Source organism: Dromiciops gliroides, chromosome 3, assembly GCF_019393635.1.
Source record: "Dromiciops gliroides isolate mDroGli1 chromosome 3, mDroGli1.pri, whole genome shotgun sequence".
In the NCBI taxonomy this organism is placed as follows: domain Eukaryota; kingdom Metazoa; phylum Chordata; class Mammalia; order Microbiotheria; family Microbiotheriidae; genus Dromiciops; species Dromiciops gliroides.
The window spans coordinates 534368713-534391618 of record NC_057863.1 but is presented as its reverse complement, the minus strand read 5'-3'; the positions used below and the strand labels follow the sequence as shown (position 1 = coordinate 534391618).

Below are 22906 nucleotides of genomic sequence, written 5' to 3'. Positions count from 1 at the left end.
GTTACATACAAAAGTATTCCCAAAATATAATTTAATACAAATTAACATAGTGGGAAATGGTTGGGATCAATAAGAAAAAGATTCTTATGGAAGCGTGGTCATCTCCTTTTTCTGTTGTATTATTTTTTTGCCGTTGTTGTTGTTGTTGTTTTTGCAGGGCAATGAGGGTTAAGTGACTTGCCCAGGGTCACACAGCTAGTTAAGTGTCAAGTGTCTGAGGCTGGATTTGAACTCAGGTCCTCCTGAATCCAAGGCCAGTGCTTTATCCACTGCGCCACCTAGCTGTCCCTGTTGTATTATTTTAATAGGGCATAGAATAAGTAATACTTTTTCATGGACTTCAAAATCAGCTACATCAGTTACTCAAGCTTGACCTATTGTAAAGTTCTACACACATCTGAATATTTCAAATGCCCTACAAAAAACATCTTTTACCTCCAGAGTTATACCCTAGAGGATTTAATGTGTTCATGTGCAGAACTACTCTTAGGCCCTCAGGGGCTGATTGTGGTTGCCTCAGTAGCCCACTAAATGTAGGATCTGTCTCCAGCTATGCTTCACTTTATAATCCAGACTTCTTCACATCAACCACCCCAGTCCCTCCCCCTTCCCTTTCCAGTCCTGGAACTGCGATGAAATCAATTGAGTCACAGTTTGGAAAGGATGTGTCAATCTACATTCTCCTATGACACATGGAGAACCTGTAACTTTCCAAATGAAATAGTCTTCACTGGCCATCACTCTCATTTGTGTGTTGTACCCCACTAATAGAATATAAGCTCCCTGAGAGAAGGAGCTATCTTCACTTTTTATTGTATCCTCCATGCTGAGCATAGTGGTTGGCGCATAGTAGGCACTTATAGAATGCTTTTTAATTCATCCATCTATTATTCATGCTAGAGGCTTTCCCAATCAGGAAAACTAGAAGACCATGACAAAAGAATAAGAAGAGATTTTTTTTTTTTTTTGGTGGGGCAATGGGGGTTAAGTGACTTGCCCAGGGTCACACAGCCAGTAAGTGTCAAGTGTCTGAGGCTGGTTTGAACCCAGGAACTCCTGAATCCAGGGCCGGTGCTTTATCCACTGCGCCACCTAGCCACCCCCCCCCTTTTTTTTTTTGGTGAGGCAATTGGGGTTAAGAGACTTGCCTAAGGTCACACAGCTAGTAAGTGTCAAGTGTCTGAGACCGGATTTGAACTCAGGTCCTCCTGAATCCAGGGCCGGTGCTCTATCCACTGCACCACCTAGCTGCCCCAAGAAGAGATTTTTTAAAAAAATATATCCATCAAAGCACTTGGCCAATAATTTTTTTTTTAATTTGTAAAGGGCAACTCTCTAGATTTAAATGAAAAATTCTGATCATTTGAAATGTTTTTACATTCAGATACTCCAGGACACAATTGTAGCATCTGTGTAGCAGTTTATTAATACTTCAATAGATAGAGTTCTTTTCCCAAAAGATTAGCCATGAATTTAAGGTTAAGATAGTAATACTAATCTCCAAGGCCTGATAACTCTCCCTTGTAGACAACGATGTTTTTGTCAGTTTCATGCACTTTGACTTTATAAAGGACTCCCACAGGAAGAACTTTCTGAAGATTCTCCCAGATATATACAGCTACATTTTCTGTTGTGCTGTGGATAGAGATAAAGATTTTACAATTCAATATGAAAATTATTAGCAAAGTCTCATACCTATCATTCTCGGAAATAAATCTTCTTGTTGTTTAGATGTTACATTCTCAGGGAAACTTTAACATTTACACTAACAACCAGATAAGGTAAATTATTTACTGAAAAGGCTACCCCAAAGGATGCCTCTCTAAAACCAAATCTTTGGGGAAGTAAATACATGTGTATGTATATTTAGTTATGTGAAATTATCATACAAAAATTACCTCTTTAGGAGAAATTGTTTTTCAAAGTAAACAACCAAGCTTCTTCCTCACTAAATATTATATATATAGGTTGTCCCAAAAGTCTTAGTGCAGCTTTAAGTTTTAAAGTATTTAATTAAGGCTTTGGGGACACCCTATATAAAATTAAAACAGAACCCTTAGAATACCAAAGATTGGGCTTAAAAATACCAAAAGATATTTTAAAATTCAAAATATTCAGATTTGTGGGTTAGCTGTACCAAATCTGAAGCTCTACTATAAAGCGGCAATCATCAAAACTATCTGGTACTGGCTAAGAAATAGAGTAGAGGATCAATGGAATAGGCTAGGCACAAGAGACACAGTAGTAAATGACATTAGTAATGTACTGTTTGATAAACCCAAAGACTCCAGCTTCTGGGATAGGAATTCAGTATTTGACAAAAACTGATGGGAAAACTGGAAGATAGTATGGCAGAAATTAGGCATAGACCAACATCTTACACCTTATACTAAAATGGGTACATGATTTAGACATAAGAGGTGATACCATAGGTAACTTAGAAGAAGGAATAGTCTACCTTTCAAATCTTTGGAAAGGAGAACAGTTTATGACCAAACAAGAGGTAGAGAATATTATGAAATGCAAAATGGATGATTTTGATTACATTAAATTAAAAAGGTTTTGTACAAACAGAAGCAATGCATCCAAAATCAGAAGGGATGCAGAAATCTGGGAAACAATTTTTATGACCAGTACTTTTGATAAAGGCCTCATTTCTTTTTTTTGTTTGTTTGTTTTTGTTTTGGTGAGGCAATTGGGGTTAAGTGACTTGCCCAGGGTCACTCAGCTAATAAGTGTTAAGTGTCTGAGGCCGGATTTGAACTCAGGTCCTCCTGACTCCAGGGCCGGTGCTCTATCCACTGCGCCACTGAGCGGCCCCAAATTACAGAGATCTGATTTCTTTCTTTTTTTTTTTTTTTTGGTGAGGCAATTGGGGTTAAGTGACTTGCCCAGGGTCACACAGCTAGTAAGTATTAAGTGTCTGAGGTAAAGGCCTCATTTCTAAAATATATAGGGAACTAAATCAAATTTATAAGAATCCAAGTCATTCCCCAATTGAGAAATGGTCAAAGGATACGAACAGGCAGTTTTCTGATGAAAAAATCAAAGATATCTATTCCCATATGAAAAAATCCTCTAAATCACTATTGATTAGAGAGATGCAAATTAAAACAACTCTGAGGTACCACCTGACACCTATAAGTTTGGCTAATATGACAAAAAAGGAAAATAATAAATGTTGGAAGCTGTGGAAAAACTGGAACACTAATGCATTGTTGGTGGAGCTGTGAACTGATCCAACCATTCTGGGGAGCAATTTGGAATTATGCCCAAAGGGCGATAAAGCTGTGCATACCCTTTGACCCAGCAATACCACTTTTGGGTCTTTTTCCCAAAGAGATCATAAAAAAGGGAAAAGGACCCACATGTACAAAAATATTTATAGCTACTCTTTTTGTGGTGGCAAGGAATTGGAAATTATGGGGCTGCCCATCAATTGAGGAATGGCTGAACAAGTTGTGGTATATGAATGTAATGGAATTCTATTGTGCTATAAGAAACGATGAGCAGGCAGATTTCAGAGAAACCTGGAAGGTCTTGCATGAACTGATGATGAGTGAGATGAGCAGAACCAGGAGAACATTGTACATAGTATCTATCATCAACATTATGTGTTGATCAACTGTGATAGACTAGATTCTTCTCATCAATCCAATGGTACAAGAAAGTTCCAAAGGACTCATGATGGAAAAGGTTCTCCAAATCCAGGGAAAAAAAGGAACTGTGGAATATGGACACCGATTGGACCATACTATTTCTTTTGTTTTGGGTGCTGTTGTTTTTCTGTTTTGAGGTTTTTCCTTTTTTTCTCTGATGCTTCTCTTATAACATGACTAATGCAGAAATACGTTTGGTGTTATTATGTATATATAACCTATATCAGATTACCTGCTGTCTAGTGGAGATGGGGAGGGAAAGGAAGGAGGGAGAAAAATTTGAAATTGGAAATCATATATAAACGAATGTTGAAAACTATCTCTACATGTAACTGGAAAATAATAAAATACTTTTATTTTAAAAAACAAAATATTCAGATTTGTACTAAGATGCATACTATCATGCATCACACTATGATACCTATCATATCAAATCATACTATCATATCAAAGACAGCATGCTGTTTTAAAGTAAAGAATTTTAAAATTCCACAATCATATCTGATACAGCTTCATGGACTGTGAAATAGCTGCCTGCCTCTATGCTATAGACTGGAGCCTTGGCCCACACTAGCAAACAAATGGCAACGTTTTCAATTTCTCAAAATCCTTTTAATGCATTTTATACGGTAGGAAGTACATTTGTGTCTAAATCAGTATGGCATTCAAAGCAACAGTAAAAGAAAAACTAAGAAAGGCAAATAAAATATATCCATGAAATTAAGTCAACTCTTCCAAAGCTAGAAACTTTTGAGAACTAAGTTTGGTCATAGTTTTTGGATGTAATGTTGACCCATCAAGTGAAGGAGACATAAGAGCTAGGGAAATAAGCTTTGGGAATGAAATTCCATTAGAGGTCTCATTTGCCTCTGATGGTCCCTGAACATGGCAGTATTGAGATGAATGTAACTTCTTCTTCCTTCCCTTCCCTGGTCTCCCAGAATCCTCCCATTGTCCTTTACCACCTTCATTCGACACCTCCAACAGAGGACTCACAAGAAGTTTCAGTGCTTCAAATGTGTACACTTCTCTTTCGTTCTCCCTCTCTTGTTCTCAACTTCAGCTCAGAGCTAGCCTCTTTGGGGACTCCGGGCTAAGGGTGCCACCTTTCTACCATACCTGAACCAATTAATAGCATCCCAGCAACTGACCATTTTAGAGGTAGACCATAGAGAAGACCAAATTCCATAACTTGGAGAGGCTTTTTACCATCTTCAAAGCCATGAGCACTAGGGCTCATTTATCTGAATGTAGAAACCAAAGCATAAACTCTAAGAGGGGAATTACAGCCAAAAATTCCTTCCTACCACTCACTCCTGGTGGTTTTTCCTAAAAGGAAAGATACAGGGTAGGTCATTAAATGGATGTTTAGATGTTAAATCCTTTTCTAAGGATCTTCCTCCCTTATCTCTTGTAGTAACAGCAGCAGCCGGACCCACCACCAACCCAAGCTCTTTCCAATCGAGTAAGTGAAGGCCCCAGAGAAAGCTATGGCTACTGTTTCTGCCTATGCTGCTACAGAAGTAAGTTTTAGGGTATGCCTACGATGCCAACACTACTATTATCAATTACACTCAGGTCTTCTACAAGCTACATTAGGTGGGGGGGAAGGGGAGCAAGGTTGGGGAGAAGACTGGTCTATTTGAACCAATATGAAAATTTATTCTCATTTCATTATGTGTTATGAGACAAAAGTGGGAGGGAGCCAGCACTTACCTCACGACATCTGCAAAGTAAGGTACGTCCTGGTCCAGGTTCTTATGATCAAGGGGTTTCATAATTGCCTCCTGGAGCCAAAATAGGATAGAAAAAAAAAAAAAAAAGATTGGCTCCATTTGTGATTCAGATTTGGATGGGCACTGCTTGTGCTCCTTAGACCTTGGCCCTGTTACTTGGAGTTAGGGCTCCTGTGTGCTATGACTCTATCCAACCCAAACTCCAGGTGGCTTAATGTTATCAGGGGAAAATAGGACCTCCCTCTCCAAACTTATGAGTTGTCTTTCACATGTAAAGACCAGCTGGCAAAACCATAGTGAGAAACCCATGATTACTGTCCAATAATGAACATATGCCAGTCTTCATATCAGGGTGTAAATAAGTACACTAGAACTTTCTTATAATGTGACCAAAGGCAATTGAGAACATCAGATAACAATTTTTGCATAATATCCAAGAGAGTTTATATTTTAAACGACACCTCATCATAACACTCAACTATCAGTGCCACAACAAGGCATCTGAGGCTAGCAAAAGGACATGCAACCAGAGTAATGAGGTTTTTTAAGAGTTATTTTTTAAGAGCTGCTCAATTACAAAGTTAATTCAAAATATGTTAAGAATCAAGCAATTTAATTATCTTGAGCTCCTAGAAGGAAAAATATTTTACAAATGCAAAGTAGATTATTTCTAAGTGTTCAAACACAATCATATTATTTTTCTTCTTTTTTGATTATCAAGAGCTACTAACTGTTCTTTTTTTTTTTACTTCAGTACCCACTTTCAACTACCCTAAAAAGCCTTGGTATTAAGGAAGCAAACATTTTTAGAATCTCAGGAGGCATCATGGTGCATGCAGTAAAAAGAACATTGACCTTAAAGTTGGGCAGACCCAGGTTCCAATCTGCCTCTGACACTTATGACTTGGGTGATTATGGGCAAGTCCACTAAGCTCACCATATTGTGGAATTAAATGAAGCAACATTTGTAAAGTACTTTGTAAATCTTAAAACACTATATAGAAATCAGCTACTATTATTAAGAATTATGGTTTCAGTAATTTGAAAGGACTGTCCTATATGGGTAGTAAGAAAATAAATACGTGAGATTTGCTTTTGTCATCTCTGCCAAGAGGAATGATTTGGGTGCTAGAAGGGGAAAAAAACATAAAATGGCTAATAGAGAACTAATACTAAAAATAAGACAAGGGTACCTTGATATCCCTGATAAGTTCAAGTCTCCAGATTCAGATAACTATATCTCTGGGTACTAAAAGAAAAGACATATGTGAATGCAGAATCACTGTCAGAATGGCATAGAACAGGATGGGCGATGCAGAACTGGAGAAGACCAAATATTGTCTCAATTTCCCCAAAATGGAAGAAAGTAGGGCAGCTAGATTGCACAGTGGAGAAAGCACCGGCCCTGGTTCAGACACTTGACACTTACTAGCTATGTGACTCTAGGCAAGTCACTTAACCCTCATTGACTCTCGCAAAAAAAAAAAAAAAAAAGGAAGACAGTTGAATCTGCGAACTAAAGAATGGTAACCTTGACTTCCAATTTCTGGTAATAGTCAAAAATATATAATTTTTAAAAATTATATGCAAACATTTAGAGTATAAAGCAGTGATCATGAAGAAATAATATGGCTTCATCAAGAACAGGATATGATGGGGCAGCTAGGTGGCACAGTGGATAGAGCACCGGCCCTGGAGTCAGGAGTACCTGAGTTCAAATCCGGCCTCAGACACTTAACACTTACTAGCTGTGTGACCCTGGGCAAGTCACTTAACCCCAATTGCCTCACTAAAAAAAAAAAAAAGAACAGGATATGCCACCTTTCCCAAATAAGTGATCAAAGGATATGAGCAAACAATTCCCACACTATTAATAACTATATGAAATATTGCTCCAGATCACTACAAACAAGAGAAATATGAAAATCAAATCAACTCAGGTTTCACCTCAGGCCCAGCCTGACAAAGATAACAAAAGAAAGAAATATACAATGCTGGAGAGAGATTGTAAAAAGACAGGCAAACTAATATGCTGTTGGTGCAGCTGTGAACTGATCCAACTACTCTGGAAAGCAATTTGGAATTATGCAAAGAAATTGCTAACCTTTGGCCTGGAGGTCCCACACTTTTAGGCATATACTCCAAGAACATCAATGATCAAAAGAAAGGTTCCATATACATGGCAGTGCTTTGTAAAGTAGTAAAGAATATGAAACAAAGCAGATGCCCATCAGCTGCAGAAAGGATAAACAAGATATAACACAGAAATGTAAGGGATGACTACTATGCTAAAAGAAACGATGACTATGATAGGAAGGATGGCATAAGTATGGGAAGGCTAATATAAATTGGTGAAAAATTAGATAAGCAGAACTAGGAAAGCAATATAAACAATAACTATAACCGTGTAACAGAAACAAGAACAACAAAACAATTGAAGCAATGCTGTAAGGTTACCATGTCCAAGCTTGCTACAAAAGAAGAGCTATGAGAAAGAACCTCTCCCACTTTTTCACAGAGATAGGAACTATGGAGGTGAAGTACTGCATACATCCATCACATCTTTCCAATGGTCTGATTAGTTTGACTAAGATAGGTTTGGGGTGGGGGTTGTATTCTTTATATTAAGGGCTGGCCGGGAACAGGGAAGACATACTGGAAAATGTAGGTGATGTAAAAACAAAATATAAATAAAAATTAATTTTTTAAAAAGGGGAAAAAAAGCCACACTAGACTAACCTCATTTCATTTTCTAACAGTTACCTATCCTGATAGGTCAAGGGAATGCTAGATTTTAGCTAAGCATTTGACAAAATCTCTGACACTATTTTGTGGACCAGGAGTGATGTTTGCTAGTTAATAGCTCAGTTATGTGGATTTGAAGCTTATTGAATGGACACAAAAGATAGTCATTAATGGTTCAATGTCAATATGGCCCAGGGGTCAGTACTTGGTATTGTGCTATTTCATATTTTTACCAATGACTTCACTGAAAGTACAAGTGACATGATTATCAAATTTGCAGATGACACTTTGCTAGGAGAGCTAACATACATGCTGCATGAGAATCAGGATCCAGAAAATTCTCAACAAGTTGGAATTTTGTGTTACAGCCAATAAGATAAAACTTAGTAGAAATAAATGTAAATTTTTACAGTTTGAATTCAAAAGAATCAACTTCATAAGTGCAATATGGGAGAGGCATAGCTAGATAAAAGTTCACCTAAAAAGAAAAAACTGATAGTTTTAATGGGTGGAAAGTTCAATATAAGTCAAAAGAATGATATGGCAACCAAGAAGACCAATATGCCCTGGGGCTACAGGAAGGGAGCGCTAGTGTACAGGACAAAGCAAGTGATAAGTAGAGTACATTCTGCCCTAGTCAGACTATATGCGGAATATCACGTTCAGTTCTGAGTGCTGTATTCATGAAGTCCACTTCATGAAGTCACTTGAGAGCACCCAGGAGACCAGCAGGATGGTGGCAGGCCTCAAGGTCAGGCCATATGCAGATAAGTTGAGGGAACTAGGGATATTAAGTGTAGAGAAGAAAAGACAGGGCTGTCCTGTGCAAGGGGGATTATTCCACTTCTGCAGGAGGAACTGAAGAGACAAATTTAGACTTAAGGGGAAAACAAATCACTTGGTATCAAGGAGAGCTGTTCCAAAGTCGAAAGGGCCCTCTCAAGAGGTAGCAAGCTCCCTTCACTGGAAGTCTTTAAGCAAAGCTAGATGAGCACTTTTCAGGAATGTTGTGGAGGTTTTTGTTCCAGTAAAAACTGGTCTTGGAGGGTCCCTGCAACTTGGAGACTCTATGACTTTCAGGCCCAGGACAATGTTCACTTCCTCCAAGAAGCCTTCTCTCAACTACTGTACCCCCCCAGGGATCTCTTCGTTCTCTGAATCTGCAGCAACTGGACCTTTCAGCTAACACTTTAACATGCTGATTTGTCTCTCTTGTATTGTTTGGCTCTTTTCATATCCATGTCATGTCTTCCAAGTCAGTAAGCAGTTTGAAGACAGGGGCTCTGAGATATACTTCTTTGTATTCCCCACAGTGCAAATGTACACTTATAAGGAAGGGTTCAATAAGCATCTGTTGTTTTTATCTCATAGAAAAAAAAAAGGTAACGCAGAAAATTAAATGTAGTGTGGTGCTATTGTCTTTTAGAAATTTAAGTTTCAGAAAAAATACTGGATATGTCTAATATACTTAGTGACATACTAGGAGTTGAGAAGAATACAGAAATATAAGTAGTCCCTGTCCAGGGAACAATATGAAGTAATTCAGTGCTAAATTGTGTGGTAGTAACTGTAGACGAAAGGAACCCAGAGAATGGGAAGATCTATGAGGACAGGAGTAGGATAGAGGTTTTCACAAATACAATTGGTTCTTTTAGGATAAGAAGAATTTAAATGAGTAAAGCAGAGAAGTAAGGTGTAGTTCAAGTAAGGTAAACTACACAAATAGCTCTCTTGATCACTGTACAACATTTCTGATAGGTCTCCAGTATATGAATCATTCAAACAGCAGTAAAATGGCAACACTGAGGCCAGAGGTAAAAAGGAAGCTCCCCAGGGCCCACAATTCTAAACCAATTCCAGAGGCCAGAATTTGTAGGAGGGGGGGCTTTGAAAATTTGCATTTGAGGACCTGAATTTTAAACATAAACCTCAGAGGTATTCAGGGGTGTTGTCTCACGCAAAATGAGACCAGTGAAAGGTCTAAGCTTAAAAAGCCAAGGTCTTCTACTGCATCTAGGCCAGCTCCAGTTGTCCTAATGTGTATCTTGCCACTAGACCCAGATGGCTCCTGAGGAGAGAGTGAAGCCTATGACTTTGCACAGCCCTGCCTCACTTAAATCCAATTCACTACTAAGTCATGACATCACCTCCCCATGTCATGGTCCTCTTCAAAAACAAAGGACAAACAACAACATACAGTACTGAGTAATATCATTACCTCCATATAGTCTTTCAGGTCTGTCAGATTCACAACCATCCCCGTAACAGGATCAATCTAAGGGATAAACAAAGTCAAAAATCAGATTTGGACAACTCGTTATAATTAACCCTTAGGAAATGAAGAAAGTCAGAATGGAGCACAGAGAGCAGGCCAAAATATTTCCACAACTGCTTCCCCACAGACTCATTTCCAGGAAAATCACTTAAACGAGTCCTTCCCTCACACAGTACTGTCACAGGAGAAATTGGTGATGGGGGTCCTTAGGTATTCCTCTTTAAAGAATTACACCCTCTAACACACAAATCCAATTAGAATAAAATCATCTTTTATTTGGACGCTAGAGAAAGTAACCAAGAGAGAAAGACTTCTCTCAAGGGGAGATGGTTCAGAGACATGATTCTCTGAGATACCTATCTCCTTGAACAGGAGAAAGGCAAAAGCATTTAGAGATGGTAGATGGAGGGTTCACCACCTGACAATGGAAAGATCCCTCTGGGGTGGGAGAAAGCTTGAATGAGAGGTGGTGGTCCAGACTTCTAGAGTTATCTCTGTCCCCTGGCTCTGGGTCAGGCAGCAGCCATGCCTAATAGGCTTATCTCCCTTCAAGGTGTGTTTATCCTTTAGTTTATAGCTGGCCAGTTTAAACTTTAATAGTCCCAAATACCTTGATATGTCCCAACCCCATATCAGTACTACTTGTGTTAGAATATTAGAGCCAAGTCCTCAGAAAACAATTTGAAGAAGAGTTCTTTGGAATTGTAATTCCAAAGCAGCGATTCACAAGATACAAAAGGACTAACAAAGAAACAATACTGAAGGAAACACGTTTTAAGTATAGGATAGGTACACAATGCCAGAGTCCACCACTTACACTGGAAAAGGCCTAAGCAAGCTGTACAGACCACAGAGACAAAGAAATATTTTCTGCACATACCTCTCCATGTACGGTCACCACAACTATATGGGGGAAAAAACAAAATACCAAAAACAGGCATGACTTTCAACAAGCTAACATATGAGCACATATTGGCAACATAAGCTGCAGTTGACAGGGAACCTTTTGATATTTTCAAACAAAAAAAACTACCCAATTTTGAAGCCAGTTCCTTTATCATCAAACCCCAGCTAAACTGTGACAGTAAGGCCAAGACCAGGGAAAGTATATTATAGTTTGGCAGGAAAACTACCAGAACTGGTGTCCAATTCTGAGTAACACCTGTCTGAATAAGGTCACACAGAAAATTAAGCATGCTCAATGGCTTAAATTCTTAGCAGAGACAAAAGAGGAATGTGAATCTCTCTACCTCATTCACATGAATACACACATAAGCTGACAGCAATAATTTAAGGGAAAACAGGTGCTTTTATAAAGTAAGGGGTAATTTAGGAGAAAACTGCTTCACAAATGGATGTTTATCTGAGGGTAGGCGAATTGTTTATAGATCAGCACTTAGAAGCATCTGTTATGTCTTAATAGAATAAACTCTCAAGTATAGAACTCAAAAGAATCTGTGATTTGATGCTATCAGAGTAGAAAATTCCCTCCACCCATGGTGTAGGGATCAACTACCTGATGATGACTTCATAAAGAAGTCCTAGGAAAATGGCTGGACTTGGACATTAAGCAACATGTCCATCATCACACAAGTATTAAATACTTGGGGGGAGGGGGGTGAAAACAGGTTTTCTTTACTCTAATCCCTGCAGTTTATCCACTCTACCATGCCTGACTGACTCTTCTAAGAGACAACTCTCAATTATCCAGGCACAAATTAGTTTGTGGATTATCACAGGCAATTGTTTAAACCCAGCAGTATCCCTACTAGGTAAGCATGCTCCTTAACTATCTTCTTCCCTCAGTGAGCGTGTACTTAAGGGAATACAAATTCATTTTAATGTTAGCCATGGCCAGACCTAGTTAGATGGATATATACTTCCACAAAAAAAAAATCTTATTATGAATTCCTCAGCCAAATAAAAATGATTTTAAACTGCTGATTGTTTTGGGCTAGCTCTAACATTGCTCCACTCCATTAGAGCAGATAATTGAGAGTATTTCTCTTCTCCTCCTCTTATGAATACTTCAAAACTACTAAAAATTTATTCAACTAAAGGAGAGATATTTTACATTTGAAATTATTTTCCTTTTTGTCTAAAATCATGGGAATTTAAGCTCACAGTGCTTTTCACTATTAAATCCACAATGCCAGACATACACTTAACACTTGGATTCAGAGAATGTTAGACTTGGAAAAGACCTTAAAGATCATTGTAGTGCAACTCTCCTATTTTACAAATATGGAAACAGAAAAATGAGAGAGAGAAACTTGCCCAAGGTAACTGGCAGAGCTGGGTCTAGACTAGAACACAAATCTCCTGACTCCTAAGCCACTGTTCTTTCTTCAAGATCATGTGTTCTAGCCCCTCATCCCTGCGAAAGAGCTAAAATCCTTACATTCCTTTTCCTACCTTTATAGTTATGGCCATGGCCATTGGGATTATTACATTTCCCAAACAGCTTCAGATTCTTTTCATCACTGAGGGATTTGCTGCCAAAGAAAAAAGAATAAACAATAGCATACAAATAATACATACAAACCCCTTAAATGATTTTTTTAAAAATCTTTATCTTTTGAAAGTCAGATGGTATTTGTTCATATACCCCAACATGGGCTCTTGTACGTCAGATTTCTTTTTTTTAATTACAAGGATTCCAGTGTTTACTATCATCAGAACATCAAATCAGCACACTGTATTGTTGAGGCTGGCAATTGACAGTCCTTAAAATTCATCCATATTAAGGTCATATAGACCCCTAAAAGTGACTGCCCAGTGCCCATTTCTATCTAGTTGGAATCATTCCAAAGCTGTAACTTCCAACATTCTGTTTGAGAGAGTATCACACAACCTAGCCATGTGTCCTTCAAAATTTCTTTTTACTATAGTGCTGTCTAAATATAATAATTTTCTCCTTCAACCAGTCAGTCAGTAAGTCAACAAATATTTATTAAGCATATAGTATGTGGGGGTCACTGTGCTAAGATCATGGGGATACAAAGAAAGGTGAAACAATCCCTGCTCTCAAGGAAGCTCACAGCCTAATGGGGTAAGAACAGGCAAACAACTATGTACAAACAAAATATGGACAAGCTACAATGGAGATAATCAACAGTGCGAAGGCACTAATACTAAGGGGCATTTGTGGAAGGGCTTCTTGTAGAAGGTGGGATTTTAGGTGGAGGAGGCCAGTTTTGGAGGAAGCCAGGGAAGCCAGGAGGTGGGAATAAAGAGGAGAGAGTTGGGGGGTGGGGGGTGGGGGGAATTCAGCCAGTGAAAACGCCCAGTGATGGGATATGGATTTTCTAGTGTAAGAAACAACAAGGAGGTCAATATCACTGATCAAGAAAAGTAGGAAGGCCTCAGGTTATGGAGGGCTTTAAAAGCCAAACATTGGATTTTATATTTGATTCCCAAGGCAATCGTTTAGAGACTTTCTGGGGCATCTAGGTGGCACAGTGTATAAAGCACCAGCCTGGATTCAAGAGGACCTGAGTTCAAATTTAGCCTCAGACACTTGACACTTACTAGCTGTGTGACCCTGGGCAAGTCACTTAACCCTCGATGTTCTGCCAAACAACAACAACAAAAACCAGTTAAGTAGAGACTTTCAAATTACTTACAAACTAAAAAAGGCTGAGATGTTAACACATTCTCTGTCAGACCACTTAACAATCAGTTTTTTGTATCTCTAGGGCTTAGTACAGTGGCTGACACGTAGTAGGCACTTCATAAACGTTTACTGATTGGATTTCTAAAGTTCTCATCCTTATGACTCCCCCCAACAAACAGAAGGGATTCAATAAATGTCTCTTGTCCATTAACAGTGGCATCACCTTCCTCTCTAGTTTCACCTCTTATTGCTATCCTCATTTCTCCCCTAATTTAATCTGTGATAACTCACAAATATTAATTACACACCTACACCTGCACGTTATCTATTCATCTTTCCTTTTCTTAGTGAATCTAACCTCTGCCTCCCAGCCCCAAGTCAAAGGTCCTGCCCAGCCCTGCTCCTATGAAGTACCCAAGTTACGGGCCTCTTTTCCCTTTCTCTAGCGGTGAGGATGAGGAAGAGGATGATAATAATATCCTCATCTGCCTATTCAATAAACTCCAGCGGCTTTCTATTGCCTCCTGGAGCAAATAAAATGCTCTATTTGGCATTCAAAGCCCTTCATAACCTAGCTTCCTACCTTTCCAGTCTTCTCACACCTTACTCCCCAACAGGTATTCTTTGAGCCAGTGACCCTGGCCGCCCAGCTGTTAACAAACGAGTCACTCCATCTCTCAGCAAAGAGCATTTTCTCTGGCTGTCCCCCAAACCTTGGAACACTCTCCTTCCTCAGCTTCACCTCTGGACTTCCTCTAAGTCCCAACAAAAATCCCACCTTCAATGGGAAGTCTTCCCCAACCCCTCAAAATCCCAGTGCTTTCCACTATCTCCTATTTATCCTGTAAATGGCTCGCTTTGTATATGGTCTGTGGTCTTCCCCCATCAGATAGTAAACTCCTTGAGGACAGGGAGTGTCTTTGGCAAGGTGCTTGGCATGGGAAGTGCTTAATAAATGTTTTATTGTATTTTTACCATAAAAGGCTAATAATAGGGTTCCTAACCGAGAGCTGGTGACCTTTTTAAGATATTTCGATAACTATTTCAATTTAATTGGCTTTTTCTTTGTAACCATGGGTGCACACGTCCCTACCCTTTAATCCCTCCTTAGTCCTAAAGACTTACTTCACCTTGTCCACGCCAGCCTGCGGCCCCGCCCCATGTCGCCTATGCCCACCCATTCTTCCCGAGCGACCAATTGCCAGTCCCTAGAAAGAGAGTGAGATGGACGCTGCCCGCCCTCCGCAACTAGCGTGGCCTGGCCCCTCCCCTTTCCCCCAGAACCGCACGCAGCCTCTCCCTGCCATGGGCCCCGCCCCCTTCGCTCTCTACATCTCCCTTCCCCCTCACCTGTGGAGCCGATGGCTCGCGCTGAAGGTGACGCACCGCGAGACCCGCGCATAGTGACGTCCCGGGCGCGAGCCTGATGTGTTCATGGTGTCGCGAGCTGCCGCGCGACCAGCCTCTCCCGTTACCTCCGGGAGAAGATAGGCAGAGGAGAAGCGCGAGGCTGGCGTCCTTTCCAGCAGAGCCTGACCAGCTACGGCCCAAGGTCTCACTTTCCGGAAGGCCGGTCCGCAAATCCCGGCTACGAGAGAGCCCGCCCCCTGCCGGCGCGGGGGAGCTCCCTCGGCGCTCTCAGAACCGAGCCTGGCGATCCCAGGAGGCCAAAGGTCACCCAGGCCCCCCCACAGACACACCCCACTACACACCCCTTTGAAAATAAAATCCCTTCTACTACATTATACCGGAGAAGTGGTCGTGAGGCCTTTGAGGCAAGACCTCCAGGGCTGGGGTCCCATTACCCTAGGAGGCTGCCCGCGCCGCTCTTGGATAATTCTAACAAACCAAAAATGGATATAAAAAAGATGAAATGATATTTGGTCTTAGAATCAGGAGGAAACCACTGGAATTTCTTGAGTAGGGGAGTAACAAAGGTCAGAACTGAGATGTAGGAAAAAATAAGAGCATCTTTGGTCACTTTGGCAGCTGTGCTGGACGATGTGAGGAGAGCTTTGAGACAGGGAGGCCAATTAGGGTATTACAATATCCAGGTGAAGAAGTGATGAGACCCTCGAACTAGGGTGGTGTCTGTGTATTAGAGAGTAGGGGACTGTTGGAAAAGATAAGAAGTTATGGCAATATTTGGCAATCCATTCGGAAATTTGGGATGAAAGAGAGTGAAGACTCAAGGATGATACAGAAGTTATAAACTAAGGAAGTTAGAGCAGGGGAGAGAAATAATGTAATAAGAGCTGCATCTGTCACAATCCATCCATGCCCACACCTCCAGTAACATTCATTCAGTTGTACCCAAGAAGAAAAGAGAGGAAGCGAGGCTCATGTTCTCAGCTCAGTGCCCTCTGAGGGACATCTGCTACAGCCACCAGGTTATTCAAGAGACAAGGGTAGATCTGCTGGAATGGGGTGGAATTTTCCTCATGGCACCTGTTCAGTTGCTATGGGTGAGCATAGCAATAGGGTACCTGGGAAGCAGTTAGGTATAATTACCCTGAGGAGCCAAAACCCACTTGAGGAGGTGGAGGTGGGTAGGAACTTGTGCAGCAGTGGGGGGGGGGGGGGAGTACTGGGGCATAAAGGTATGTTAGGGTGTGTTGGAGACAAGTCCCAAGACTGAATATGACAACAAGGATGGAATGTTATCCATCTTTCCATTGTCCAATTGATTAACCACACACCCCTTGAGGATGAGGTCCCATCCCCCACTTTGGAAAACATTGAAATAGGCAGAAACACCAGATACAGTCTGGGGTGGACTTAGGGTCCAAAGTGGTTTCTGAGCTTGGACCTTCCCTCCAAGTGCTGCCCCAGGAAAGGTCATACTCTAGGACCCTGGAAGCTCCTAACAAACTTCTGTTTTCTCCAGGTTGCCCACCCTGTGAGGAACCTAGGGTTACAATTTACTTCCTCCTCTGAAAAAGGACTGACATTTTGGGTAAAATGGTTCACAAGATAGCTTGCTGCTGAGTCTATGCACTGACCCCAAGTCATTCTCACTACAAACAGATAATTTAGTATCCCTCCAAAGATGTGTTTGTCTAAGCACCTAGGATGACAGTTAACACATTTAGACAAAATAGAAGTTCCTTTGGGATACATAGGGACCTGGAATTCCATCTACTTCATATGGATTTCAGAACCCAAGCCTGAGACTCTGATGTTCACTGTTGGCTTATGTAACTTTTTCTATGAGTAAGGAAAAGTGTTTGGAGCCTAGATATGGAAGTTTCTGTAAAATGGAGTCCCAGACAAGTATTTTTCTTCTTGCCTTTGGAAAGACTGAGGTTGTCTGGAGCTGAGTGGGGTGGGGCTATAAGAGTGGCAGTGGTGAGAGCTGCAGAGTTGAGATGTAGGATTGCACCTTCACGCAGGGAATGTTTTTTAACTGAGAGCACTGTGACAGTGAACAGAAGCAGTTTATCACAGGCAACCATTTGACTTATAAAAGCAGGAGTGGTTGACTATAAGAATGATAGGAACACCTGGTGGTGGTTGCAACAGCAGCATGATTCAACGGAGCAAGGTGATAAAATGGCAGGTGGAGGGGGCAGCTAGGTGGCGAAGTGGATAAAGCACTGGCCCTGGATTCAGGAGCTCCTGAGTTCAAATCCGGCCTCAGACACTTGACACTTACTAGCTGTGTGACCCTGGGCAAATCACTTAATCCCCATTGCCCTGCAAAAAAAAAAAAAAAAAAAGGCAGGTGGAGCACAATTCTAGAGACTAGGGAGCTGAGCAAGTGAGGGACAGTGGCACTTTGCAAGGGTGGAGTCAAGGCTGGTGACTAGTAAGTCAACTAGCATTTATTAAGGGTCTGTGTACTAGACACTGTGGTAAATGCTAGAGATACAAAGAAAGTCAAAAGACAGTCCCTCTTCTCAAGGCATTCACAGTATAATGAAGTAGGAACTATCTTGTCAGAGGAGAAAGGACATGGCCAGTTTTAGCTGGAATTGTACAGTTTCATTCCAAAGGTAGGGGCAAAAGGAGCAAGTTTCTGTTTACCTTCAACCTCCAAACCAATACTCAGATAGATATGATTGAGCTACACTTAAATCAATGAAGGTGACTTTGGAGCTTAAGAAATGTTGCCCTATATGCAGCTCTCAGATCATGCAACCCTCCTCATCAGCCCCAAAAGTATGAGGAATTAAGCTTTCTAAAAAAATTCATTTTTGTCTTAATATTAAATATCTAGGTAAAGCTTTGCATATAACCTTACAATCTATTGTTAAGGAAATTTTTTCTTGTAGGACACGTGGACATAACATGATACAGTACTCTCATTGGATTCATCATTATTTAACAGAGGACTGGAGATGAGGCTCCTATTGACCAGTCCTCCATTATACTTACATATTTGCAAATTAACCTTGCATAGGGAAATCCTATCTTTTAAAGTCTTATGGACTTTCACAATAGGATCTGGAATTGACCTCAGTTCCACTGTCATCTCTTTCGGTATCACTCTTCTAAACCTAATAAGTTCATACCTCCAGTGTCAAAAAATGATTAAACTAGATACAATTAAAAAATGAATTAGAAGATGTATCACTGGTTAATGAAAGAATAGGGAAATTTTCCTGTGGGTTTGGAAATAAAATGGAAATCAAAAGCTATCTCATCCCTTCTTTGCCAACACACTTGTCAGGCTACCCTTTTGTGATTTCATTTCCCCTCCAAGTCAGTCCTTGATGTTCACTTAAATCTAATTTCCCTTCTATAAAAATGTATCAAGGTAGTGGAAAGCCAACAGTACAATTTGACCAGGCTGATATTTCTTAGGAAAAGCCCTGGTCCCTTAATTTTGTTGGTTATTATAGGGCTAGGGAGGAGAAACATTGGGTGAGGAGAGAGTTGAAAACTGGCTTGTTAGGAAAGGGTGGCTATCATTCTGAATCTCAGCAAGGTAAAACAAAGGAAATCTAAATAGGGCTACTCTTTTTCTGAAACTGATTGTCCATGGGATATATTAATAAAATAATAACAACAACATTAACAACATAGCACACAGTGTACTAAATGCTTTACAATGATCTCATTCAATCCTCATAACAACCCTTGTAGGTAGGTGTTATTATCTTCATTTTACAGATGAGAAAACTAAGGTAAACATAGGTTAAGTGACTTGCCCAAGGTCACACAGCTAGTAAGTTTCTGAGGAAAGATTTTAATTTTGAATTCCTGCCTCTAGACCCAGCACTCTACCCACTGTACCACCTAGCTGCTGCCTTAATAATTTTAACACATCTATTTGTATTACATATTCGATACAATAATGGTGCAGCTGGGTGGCACAGTGGATAGAGTGCCAGGCCTAGAGTCAGGAAGATTCATCCTCTTGAGTTCAAATCTGGCCTTAGACACTTACTAGCTGTGTGTCCCTGGGCAAGTCACTTAACCTTGCTTGCCTCAGGTTCCTCATCTGTAAACTGAGCTAGAGAAGGAAATGGCAAAGCACTCTATTATCTTTGCCAAGAAATTCCCAAAAGGGGTCACATAGAATCAGACATGACTGAATAACAATAATTAAAATTATTTCCTTTCCTACTCCTTCCCACTCTCTCATAGTTGCTACTCTACTTTCTTTTTATTCCAACCAGGAACCAATTGTACCTCAGAAATGGTGATATGGTATAATGGAAAGATACCTCAATCTAGAGGTAAAAGATCTAGCTCCTTTGACTCTTGGCTCTGCTTCTAATTAATTACCTGTGTGACCTTGGACAAATCATTTAACCTTCTTGGGTCTCAGTTTCCTCATTTGTAATATGAGAGGGTGAGACTCGATCTTTAGGATCAAGTGATTTCTAAATTCCCTCTCAGTTCTAAAGTCTTATGATCCAAGAGTTTTTGAGTTTGTAGACCGGTTTCAGCAAAGCAGCTAACTGAAATGTTGTGGGATTTTTTTTCGTTTTGTTTATGTATCCATTTACATATGAAATGTTTTGCAAAATGAGCAGGTGAGGTATTCCTAAAGGCAATTGGCAATATTAGCCAGGTGTTTTGACTGCTCTTGAGCCAAGGACAAATATATTCACCAAGTTAATAGTGTAAATGGAAATTCAAGAATTATGTGGCCTGTGGTGCCCCCTGGCGCCCAATCCTGTCAAGACATACCTATAGTTGAGAGCTACTGCTGAAGGCTGGTTTCCAGTTTCTATGGAGATTAAAAACGAGTCTCAGAAGTGGATTAATTTTAAAGGTGCTTGCTGCTTACCTCATTTCTGTTGTACTGCATTATGCCATGCCAAAATTGATTTAGGGGAGTGTTGGATGTGTCTTTGATTTCCCATCAAAGAGGGAGTACTGACAAGATTCACAGCTCACCTGTTTGGGATTTGTTTGCCTTGTCCTTACATCCGTTATAGATTAAGGTCATTTGGAGTCTTCTCTGCTATTTGTCTATATCCGATTTTGGTCCTTATGGAACACAGGGTCTTAGGGGACAATAACAATGTTCTCTGAATGAGTTTACAGACAGACACATAGTAGATAGTATGAATTTAAGCATTTGTTAAGAAGGAGAGAAGGTAAAGATAGGAAGTAGAAATTAATTTTCAGCTGTATAATAGTCAAAATAATAATTTGTATTTCTTCTCCCCTTCTTTCCCAACCCCCAGAATCATCATTGTTTCTTTATCCACGGCAATAGCAATATAATTTAGTTTTACTTATGTTATTTTTGTTGCCTAGGGGTGATATATATATGGCCAATGAAAAGGTGAGGTGAATGGTAGCCTAGTATTATGGAAAGACAAGTAGAAGCATTTGGAAATAAAAGAAGTAGGCTTCTGGTCTTATTAGAAGACCTGTACTTTGAATGCTAGCTCCACAACTTGCTAGCTGATAACTTGGAGTTTTCAAATAGAATGATCTTATCAATCTAGGAATCCGTCCAGTCTTCCTTCCCTCCCCACCCCCAAACAATGTAGATTGGAACCTATAGCCTGCCTGTCCGGTGCAGCTCTTATCTAGGTGAGCCATCGTGGCATAGTAGATAAAGCACTGGGCTTAGGTTAAAGACCTAAGTTCAAATCCTACCTGAAATTCCTACTAGTTCTGTGATCCTAGGCAAATCACTCTCTCTGTCCCTCTTTTTTCTTCATCTCTAAAATGAGGGGGTTGAATTCAATGGCCTCTAAAGTCCCTTCTAGCTCTAAAGTTATGCTGTTATAATCCTATGTCCTTCCAGACATTCACAAGCGTTCTTTCTGTCTAATATACTGGAGGCCTTTGGATAAGTTATGAAATTGCCTGTTGATGAAATGGAGTAAGCACAGAACTTAGAGTGAGAAGACAGGGGCAGCTAGGTGGCACAGCGGATAGAGCACTTGCCCTGGAGTCAGGAGAACGTGAGTTCAAATCTGGCCTCAGACACTTGGCAACTTACTAGCTGTGTGACCCTGGGCAAGTCACTTAACCCCAATTGCCTCACCAAAACAAACAAACAAACAAACAAAAACATCATTAGAGTGAGAGGACAGATTTAGATCCAAGTTCTGCTCCCTCTTATCTTTGAGCTTGGGCAAATCACTTTTCTTCTCTGTTCCTCAGTTTTCTTATCTGTAAAGTGAAGGGATTGAATTAAATCATTTCCAAAGTCCCTTCCAGTTCCATGTTTATGAGGTGTATAATAAGGGATAACAAATTATCCCTACCTACCTTATTGTGCTGTTGTGAAGATATAATGAGAGAATGTATAGAATGAGAGAAGATATAATGAGGCAGTGTGGTGTGGTGGATAGAGTACTGAAGAATAAAAGAAAAGAGGAGGAAAAGAGAAAAAGTTGGAACTCAAAATTCTATAAAAATGAATGTTTAAAAATTGTCTTTACATATAATTGGAAAAAATAAAATACTATTTTAAAAAGAAAATAAGATCATTGAAGAGCCCTTTTTAAAAATGACAATAAACAATGGAAGAGCAAATAAGTAGTATAGCTTTAAAAATTGTTGTTTAGTCCCTTTCAGTCGTGTCCAACTCTTTGTGACTGGAGTGGTTTGCCATTTCCTTCTCCAGCTCATTTTACAGATGAGGAAACTGAGTTAAAAGACTTATCAAGGGTTACATAACTAGTGTTTGAGGTCAGATTTGAACTCAGATCTTCCTGACTTGAGGCCCAGTGTTCCGTCTACCACTTCACCTAGCTGCCCTTTAAAAGCTGTAAGTTGGTCTTGTTAAACTTTTTTTAAAAGCAAGCTGTACGAAAGAGAGAGCTGTATGTAAGTAAATATTTGTGTTTATATATACATATATATATATACACACACACATACATATTGTACAACATGTAAGCATATTATTTATTAAACCTACAGTTTTATATATAGTGCTCTTTTTCTATATGCAAATGTCTATTCTATTTGGTGTTTAAGATTGAAAAAAATGAAAATTAATTTATTTTGGGGAGGTGGGGCAATGAGGGTTAAATGATTTGCTCAGGGTCACACAGCTAGTAAGTGTCAAGTGTCTGAAGTCAGATTTGAACTCAGGTCCTCCTGAATCAAAGGCCTGTGCTTTATCCACTGTGCCACCTAGCTGCCCGAAATGAAAATTAATTTTAAAAAACTAAGATGCTATGTAAATGTGAGATATTGATATCCTGCTAATATTTTCAAGCCACCTAGTCTTAGAGTCAAAGCACTCTGAGAATATAAAACTACCACTATCATGAGTAGTACTTTTAATTTCAAAGTTACTCTTCAGTGTCCATGGTTCAGATGGCCAGGACTACAGACTACTAGCTACATGCATGAACCTTGGAATGAATTATAAGCTCCTGGAGGGCAGGAACTGTCTTTTGCCTTTTCTTATATCCCCAGTGCTTAGTAAAGTGCCTGGCACAGAATA

The 22906-nt window shown here is 40.0% G+C and overlaps 1 protein-coding gene across 1 annotated transcript; it reads right to left on the bottom strand.

Moving 5' to 3' along the window:
- Positions 1 to 1403: 1403 nt before the first annotated feature.
- On the bottom strand, positions 1404 to 15660 carry PTS (6-pyruvoyltetrahydropterin synthase). Its single transcript, XM_043990424.1, has 6 exons — positions 15382 to 15660; positions 12831 to 12910; positions 11296 to 11318; positions 10359 to 10415; positions 5376 to 5446; positions 1404 to 1635 (listed from the first exon to the last, which is right to left on the bottom strand). The coding sequence occupies exons 1-6, from the start codon at positions 15465 to 15467 to the stop codon at positions 1494 to 1496; spliced, it is 459 nt and encodes a 152-aa protein (XP_043846359.1). The 5' UTR covers positions 15468 to 15660; the 3' UTR covers positions 1404 to 1493.
- Between the last annotated feature and the right edge of the window lie 7246 nt (positions 15661 to 22906).